Source organism: Oculina patagonica, unplaced genomic scaffold (genome assembly GCF_052425735.1).
Source record: "Oculina patagonica isolate OP01 unplaced genomic scaffold, crgOcupat unplaced861, whole genome shotgun sequence".
NCBI lineage: Eukaryota > Metazoa > Cnidaria > Anthozoa > Scleractinia > Oculinidae > Oculina > Oculina patagonica.
Window position 1 is genome coordinate 1 of NW_027558759.1, and position 8,469 is coordinate 8,469.

Below are 8,469 nucleotides of genomic sequence, written 5' to 3' on the forward strand. Positions count from 1 at the left end.
TATACGTTTTCGGCCATTCGGATCATCAAACAAGGAGTTTTACGATACGTCGATCTCGGGGTCTATTAGCCTCTTTCGCAGACGTTCTTTGGGCTTGTTACGCGGGCACGCGGGGGAAACGCGTGACGAGCCCAGAAGAACTGCATGCGCAGTCCGTTTCTGAAGTCTGAACTCGCCATTTTCGTTTTTAGAGCCCGCGTTTCCCTAGACCAGCCGTCGGAAAACTCATAACGTTGTCATGCGCTTTAGAGGCAAGCGACACATGGAGAAAAGGCAACATGGCGGGTTTTACGAAAATGCTACATTGACCTGTGGTTCTTGTTGATTTACTAAGCAAACCAAGGAGTGATCCTTATCTAAAGGAAAAACTCGAATAGTTTGGCGTTTTACACCTTCAATCATGTCGTCGAGTTTTGGCGATTTGCTGCAGCAGGCCGAGCAATTGACGGCCGACATGGACAGTGGCTGGGAGCTTCCGCGCGTAGAGAGGAACCTTCATCAGCCCGCCGAGGCTGGGCAGAGATTGTGGTCACAAACTACCGGTACTGCTGGGGATAATGCTCAGGTCAAGGCGTAAGTATGGTCGCTGAGTGGTACTGAATCATTCCATAAGCTAGCAAATACCGCTCAAAAATATACCGACATGCAGGTAGAAAATGTTAGTTCTGAGAATGTCACGATAATTTGGCGGGAGATTATATGAAAATCTCCAAGTTAAGGTTTACGATTTATTTGTATTCTCGCCTCTTGTGAAAACAATAACCAACTTTGCTTTTTTTGTGTAGTTGTTTATTAAAAGCCTAAAAATTATGTGTACCTGTACAGATGTACATGGGGCCCTTCCATCCACCCCCCCCCCCCATAAATTCATGAGGTAACTCGAAATTTTCCCCCTAAGAAAAAAAGATCAAAGTGCCGACATGATACCCCCTTCAGATATAATCCATTTTTTCAAAACACCTTCAGAAAAAAGCCAACTTTTCCCTAACCCCTTCAGAAATATTCAAAAGATCAAAAGCGCTTAAACGCCAACAGGGCTACCCCTTCAGAAATAGGGGATGTGGATATAAAATGGAATGGCCCCCATGTTTGAATGTTTCATGACAAGAAATGTGTGGAGCAGGAAAGTTTTTCTAAGGGGTTCTAGTAGGAATTGATTTAATCCATGGGGGGAGGGTGGAATCTTAAATGGGATATCTCTCTCATAACTCTAGTTAACATGCCTAACTGCTTTTGTTAACAATGCTTGTCCTCACAGAAAATAAAAAATAATCTAGTGTATTCAGACAATGTTTTTCCTCAAGAAATCAGTGAGGTGCATTGTACAGTTCTATACCTATTTTTCATCACAGTTCCATTTTACTGGGAACCAAAGGCTTTGACGTCCCACGACTATCAGAAAAACTGGATCGTTTGGACACAGCAAAGACATTTGAACCTCTTGAGCCTGTCAGAGAGACTGACATTCAGGTACATGTATGTTGTGTGCTGTGGATCTGGAAATTGTTGCAATTGCATTAGAGGTACCACAGTGTATAAGAAGCTTGGATGTAAAGTGTGAAATTTTTTTCAGGGTTTTCTTCGAAATGAAAGAGAAAATGCTATTTTAGCTGCCATAGAAGAAGCTCGAAAAAATGTGAGTTCCAATAACTGTAATTTTATTTATCCTCATATACATATATATATATATATATATATCTATAGAGTGATGTACATTTAGCACGTCAAGTAATGGCAGATATTATTTTTGCTTAGGATGATATATAGATATGTGACACGCGTCCTGCATACTGCTAGGATCAGCAAATTTTATGTCGAATTCATCAAGTTTTGTAGTAAATAATAAAGATGGTAAATTTTAAGCTCGGTAATAAATAATAAAGATAAGATGTTCTACATGACACGAGCATGGGACAAAGAAAAATTCTGAAAAATTTCTTTGTTTGTTCTTATAGACATTTAACCAGGCAGAGAGGCATCAGTGGTCCTGCATGGAGAATGAATGGGAAAAAGAGAAGGAAAAGATTCTTAACTCACTGCTGGGAGCTGGGCAAGAGACATTAGACTTCTCTGCAGAGGCTGAGGTTTGCTTTAACTTTTTACTCTGTAGATCTATACAGTATGTTTTTTTTTCTCCTTTTCTCCTTTAAGCATGTCTCCCATAGCAGTGAGAAAAGGAGATTATTGTGAAGAACAGCAAGAGGACAAATTGGCAAGGGACAAGGGAGCAAAAGAACATTTGGTAGAGTGCTGGACTGCCGTGCGGGAGGTTTTGGGTTCTAGTCTCAGACCGGACCAGCACTCAGGGTCTTAAAATAACTGAGGAGAATATGCTGCCTGCAATGACATCTGCAAATGGTTTGATATTCTAGTCCTTTCGGATAAGGACGATAAACCATAGGTCCCATCACCTGCATCTTCAGTGTCACAGTCAGCAGGGGATGTAAAAGAACCCACACACTTATCATAAAGAGAAGGGCATGGAGTTCCCGGTTTTGTGGTCTGGTCTTTGCCCATTGTGCTGTGTACTGTGGAATGCTCGGACATATTGGCTGTATATAAAGCTACTCTACAAATCCGAGGGTAAACAAAAGTGATGTATGTACATGTATGTATTCTTTTGTGCATCACTTCATCTGACCCTCGCCCTTTCTTTTGACTTGGCATTCTTTGCGCCACTCCCCAACTAACCTAATGCCTCAACCAGGCTACCAAATATTTCATGACAGATTGTTGTTGATTTTTGTACCTACACTGTAGGTGTTCACTACCAGTTCATTAAGTTTACAAGGAAGAAGTGCACTTGATGCTACTGAACTGGCTTATGCTAGACAGGCAAGTCTAAAATAAATAATTTATTATTTCCCAATAAATTTATTAGTCCATACTTTCCAGTTGAATGTATTGAAGACTGTTGTTTCTCTTTCTTTTGATCTTCAAATTGTTTACAGGTTTATATTCATAACGAAGCTCTGATTCAGTCAGCGAGGCACAACGTGGTTGATGGATTCCTAGAATTGACGGACAGATTTGAAGATCCGGTAAATATCGGCATAATTGTTACAGCATTGGGCATTATGGTTATGTTGTGGTTCAATTTTACCCTTGATACAATTTGGAACTTTCCTTTGTTCTGGTGTATGGTTACCATAATAATATGATGAGTATAAACAAAGAATAACACCAGATTGCTAGTACCAAGGGTAAATTTTTTTTGTTCTTTTGCTCAGATTATCAAGGACATGTGGCATTTTATTAAAGAACTTGCAGAAGAACTTCAAAGATCCCATGGTTCCTCTCAGGTCCTGCCAGAGAAAGTAAGGTGAGTATTTTAGTCCCGACACCGACAATGTAGGTTCAGTACCACAAGGAAGTATTAAATCATTAAAATGTTGAAGAACAAATGTTATTGCCACAGTGTCCAAGCTTGGATCTACCACAGTAGAAAATAGTGACAAAGCTGCTGTTAAGATGAAGGTCACTGAATTTTGGATAAATACATGTACATGTAGCTACAACGTGACTGGCTAAGAAAGATCTCATCACTGGCCGGCTGTCATTAACCGAGCAAGCAAAGACCTTATTCTTATCCAATCCTTTGAAGTGCCTAGCTTCAACATTTTTCTCGATGAACAGCATATATAGTAAGATTGTAACCATAAACCCATGCAAGAACAAATTGTTACTCAGACTTCTCTGATTGATTTTTTTCTTTCTTTGCTTCATTCAGATTTTCCCTTGATTTTCAAATGGCATTTATTCAAATGGCCAGAAGTTTCCTCGAGAGAAGGTACATGTGTATGGTAGTTAAAGTACATTATATGATTCTTTTATAGCAGGATGGAACTAGTACATGTAATGCAAATGAGTTGAATGATCTTTAGGTGGTTTATCAATTTGGGAAGACACCTTGTAAGTTGGCTATTTGCAACGTTTTCCATCTGTACCAGACTGTTCCACTAATAAACAAATTAGAATTATGAGCTTGAAATTTCAATGAGTTGATGTGATAGGTTGATTATGTTGATGAAGCCAAATTGACTATCGCACCGTAAAATCGAGAGCAAATAATATAATTGTTTTTAATTAGTAGAATTCTGACTAGTAAATTTCCTTCAAATAATGAATTCCAATGTAGTAGTATGAAACTTCACACTTTACCAAAATCTCATCTGTTAAGCAACTGTTTTAAGGAAACCATAATCAAGTGCTTGAAGTGGCTTATTAAATCCATTTTTCTGCCATTTCTTCCTCCTCCTTCAGATACAAAAAGTTTGTTCAAGATACTGTTTATGACAATCTTCATCAAGCAAAGTTAGGAGGAGTGCCAGGCACATTGCACCTGGTCAAGAGCTTCCTGAAGATTAAACTTCCATCAGTTGTGCAAGGATTAGAGGTATTTCTGAGTGTGGCATCCACACAGTTGAAACAATTCAGTAATGGCAGGTCAACAAATTTCATTTGTCCAGAATCGTAACAAAGAAGAGTCATTTCTTGAAGAATATCTAAATTTGCAAACAATGTTAGGAAACTGGTTACACAGGTTACTTGTAGTCCTCTTAGTTCTTCTGATGTCTTCGGCACGAAACACAGTTCAAAGCTGGATTTTAGAGGCAAAAAACATTGGATAATATTATCAATCTCTTATTAGACATTTGGTGTGTAGTACATGTACTTACAGTGTGTAGTATCACTGTACATTGTTTACTCATTGTTTTTATTTTGACTTGCTTTTTACGCTTTGCCAAAATACTGCAAGACTTATAAAATAAATTATAATTTTTGTATCATTTACCGTGATATTACACGCTAAAAAAAAATTTATAATTAAAAGTAACTACCACATGGCTTGTTCACAAATTGTTTACTCTGTGTTTCTGATAGGATGGTGATGTTGATGGTACTCCATTATGGCCTCTAATTTACTATTGCCTGCGATGTGGAGACCCAAAGGCAGCTTTACAGGCAGTACAACATGTCCCGTAAGTGAAAAAAAAATAATTACATCAAGCATTGTACAAACTTGAAAACCCTGCCCAAACTGAGTTCCACATTAAATTTTAAGCATTACAGTCTAAGCTCTCTTAACGGACGCTCTCGTAAGCAGACAGCTCTACTTACGGCCACCTTGTTAGAAACCCCGTTTTTACTCCCATACAAACTCTGTATTTTTACATTCTTGTAAGCGGACATTCCTGTAAGCGACCGCGGACACTTTCCGAGATTACGACTTAGACTTTTTCTTTGTTTTTAAGCTCCCGTAAGCAGGCACCGCAAAGAAAATCATATGAAAAACCTCTGTATCTTGTATTAATCTTGTATTAATCAATCAACTTCACATCACCGTTTGTCACAATGATTTTACTGTAATTATTACAGTACCATATTTCGAAACACCACTAACATGCATATTACCATTATGTTAGCTGGGCAAGCTCCCGTAAGCGGCCATCTATCCCCTACACCTCTAGTGGCCGCTAACAAGAACCATTCTTGTAAGCGGCCAGCTCCAGTTGCGGACACTTTTTTCGCGTCCCGAGGGTGTCCGCTTATGAGAGCTTCGACTGTATAATAAAGTTGTCAGAATGATTCATTAACGTTTCAATAACAATTTTTTTGACATTGCAGACAGCATTTGGCAGAATTTAGAGACTTTTTTGCTGAGTACATGAACAGCAAAAGAGAGAAGGTAGGTACTTCTATCATCCAGCTCTACTCAGTTGATTACAAAATAAACAACAATGGAATCAAGTACGCGGTATACATGTAGATAAATCAAAATAAGCAGAATAGTTGAACTCCCTTTCAACTAATCTCTTGTTCTTGTCGCACAAAACACTGTTCAAAGTCTTCTTGAACATTGGACAATAGACATTTTAGTGTGTAGTATTACTGTAGTTTAAACATTTGGACTGGTCATTTATATTAAACTTGCCCTAAAGGCTTGAAAAACTACAGCTTAACATAACAAAAGATTCAATTATAGCAATATTGCACATGGAAATGTCTACTAGTCTAAGATATGGGTTTTATACATTTGACTGAAGTAGTCACAGTGTCAGATGAGAAGAGCTGTTGCAATAACTGAACAATATTCTCTCAGACTGAATGGTTCAGTGATTCGATTTTATTACTGAGTTCACTTAAGCGCGTCGAAAACCATTGTTCGGAGACAACAATGTCTGCGATAATAATTTATGCGACTACAGGCTCTATAAATTATTGTAGACGACTACAAGTTGTTGTCACTAGAAAAGTAAGTATGAACCTAAGCATGAAAGTACATTTACCCTTTTTTTTAAGCATGTATGTGTAAATTTATTTTATTATTATTATTGTTCCTCAGGCTTAGTCCCAGTTCAGAAAGCAAGCTACGGCTGCAGTACAGACGATCTATCCGCACCAGCCAAGATCCCTTTAAAAGGTAACATTTGAGTCACTCCAAAGATCACAATAAAATTCTTCTTAATGATTGCTTTGTATTTATATTTGCTCTGTACCCTACAGAGCACATGTAGTTGATACGTTTCTTGTAACAGGATAATTGCAGACTGTGTAACTGCCTTGGTATGTAATAATGACATCTAGTTACACTGTTTTCTGTGTGGTTCTTTGATTGACAGGGCAGTGTACTGTCTGATTGGTCACTGTGATGTGTTGACAGATTCTCATCAGGAAGTCGCCAACAAAACTGAAGATTACTTGTGGCTTAAGGTACACACAGATACTGTGAAATGCATCAAGATCTTGTCTTGGGGAGGTTAAACTGTACTATATGAGGTCACCTCATTGATATATGTCTGGCTAACTCACTCACTGCCTGGAATTTTTACTGTTCACAGACAGTTCTCTACACAAACCCCATAACCAAGGTCAGATTTGACTGACACATTCAGGTTACTGGTAATGGCGGGGGATAAACCTGTGATGGACTAGGATCCCATCCTGGAAGAAGTAGAAATACTCCCAGTCACTTAATGCTACAGAAACCAGAATGCTCGAACACAGACTTTACCTGGCTAATATCATGTTATTATTTCTTATTGTGAAGCTCAATCAAGTGACTGTGGATGAAGAAGGAAGCAATGACAGCCTTACATTCCAACGGCTACAGACCATGTTGCTGGAACAGTTTGGTGAGAATTCTTTTTTTGTTGTGATTGTTGGTTTTGAACATCAAAAAATTACTAAAATACATGTAATTTGGATTTGAATAAGATTAAATTCAGATAAACATTTGACAATAAAAATAAGCGACAAAAATACACAACGTTTCGATGTCATCCTGACATCAGTTTCAAGTGACAAGTAAAATAACGGTTCAACAGTGTTATATATGCAGTTAGAGGTGTGATGTTTCATTAACATATTTGCTTTAAACAAATAGTTTCGCGCGGATAGAATCCGATTGCGTGTTCAGGCTAGATGTCTTCTTTCTGATAAACAACATTTTGTAAATCAAGCAATCCAGTTTTGCACTGCATTTCTTTTGGACGGAAAAATTACTGGTAAGGTCGCTGATGTTATTAAGGCCGTGATCGTTCTTTAAATGCTTCCCAATTGCGGAGATGTAAACCATTAGTAACCATTTTAAAAATGATGTCAGGATGACATCGAAACGTTGTGTATTTTTGTCGCTTATTTTTATTGTCAAATTTGGATTTGAATGCTTTTTCTATAAAATTTATTAATTTAAAAACTGATTAAATCGTCAGTCAAGGCATCAAATTATTCTGACATTACTTAAATATTATTATACAGTTCTTTAAAATTGTATTTTCTATTGATATGTGTAGCTGTATTATTCATTTCTAATTTACTGCTTCTTTCCTACAGGAAGCTCACTTCAATGCATATCAAAAGCCATTGTTGTACTTTCAAGTCCTGTTTCTGACTGGCCAGTTTGAAGCTGTAAGTGTTCCTTTTTTAATGAAATAATTATTACCGTATTTACTCGAATAAGCGCCGCGGCACTTATTAAATTTTTCGCACCTCAAGTGCGGCGCTTATTCGAGGGCGGCGCTTATTTGAGGACGGCGCTTATTTAAAATTTGGAGCCACAAAGAATTTAATATTTTACAGTAATTGAAACTAGCGTCTTTTGATTGTCAGTATTCGTCTCTCTTGCTCAAGTGAGAAGTGGCGCTAGCTTTCCTAGAAAGGTTTGCGGCCTTCACAACATTTACAGAACAACGTATTGTAAGAATGTTGGATAGAAAACTAATGGGCGAGCGGTAAAACAATTACTTTGAACTGCAAAACATCGCTTTTGATGGAAAGAAATGTCCAAGTTTGTTTAAGCGTTGCTTTGTAGTGCTCTTTTTGGTTAAACGGAATTTCTGGAATAAGCACCGCATCGGGACTGCGGCGCTTATTAACTTTTTGTCCTATATGCGGCGCTTATTCGAGGGCGGAGCTTATTCGAGGGCGGCGCTTATTCGGGGGCGGCGCTTAATCGAGTAAATACGG

General features: G+C 38.1%; 1 protein-coding gene across 1 annotated transcript; it reads left to right on the top strand.

The window, feature by feature from the left end:
- Positions 1-272: 272 nt before the first annotated feature.
- LOC144641340 (nuclear pore complex protein Nup93-like) lies at positions 273-7,911 on the top strand (the record flags this gene model as incomplete). The annotated part of the gene is made up of 15 exons (XM_078500360.1): positions 273-573; positions 1,353-1,470; positions 1,574-1,636; positions 1,956-2,084; positions 2,761-2,835; positions 2,952-3,041; positions 3,231-3,322; positions 3,731-3,790; positions 4,264-4,396; positions 4,885-4,982; positions 5,629-5,686; positions 6,345-6,424; positions 6,624-6,714; positions 7,052-7,162; positions 7,837-7,911. Coding segments are annotated over exons 1-15 (1,446 nt in total), but the record flags the coding sequence as incomplete, so codon positions are not given.
- Positions 7,912-8,469: the final 558 nt, after the last annotated feature.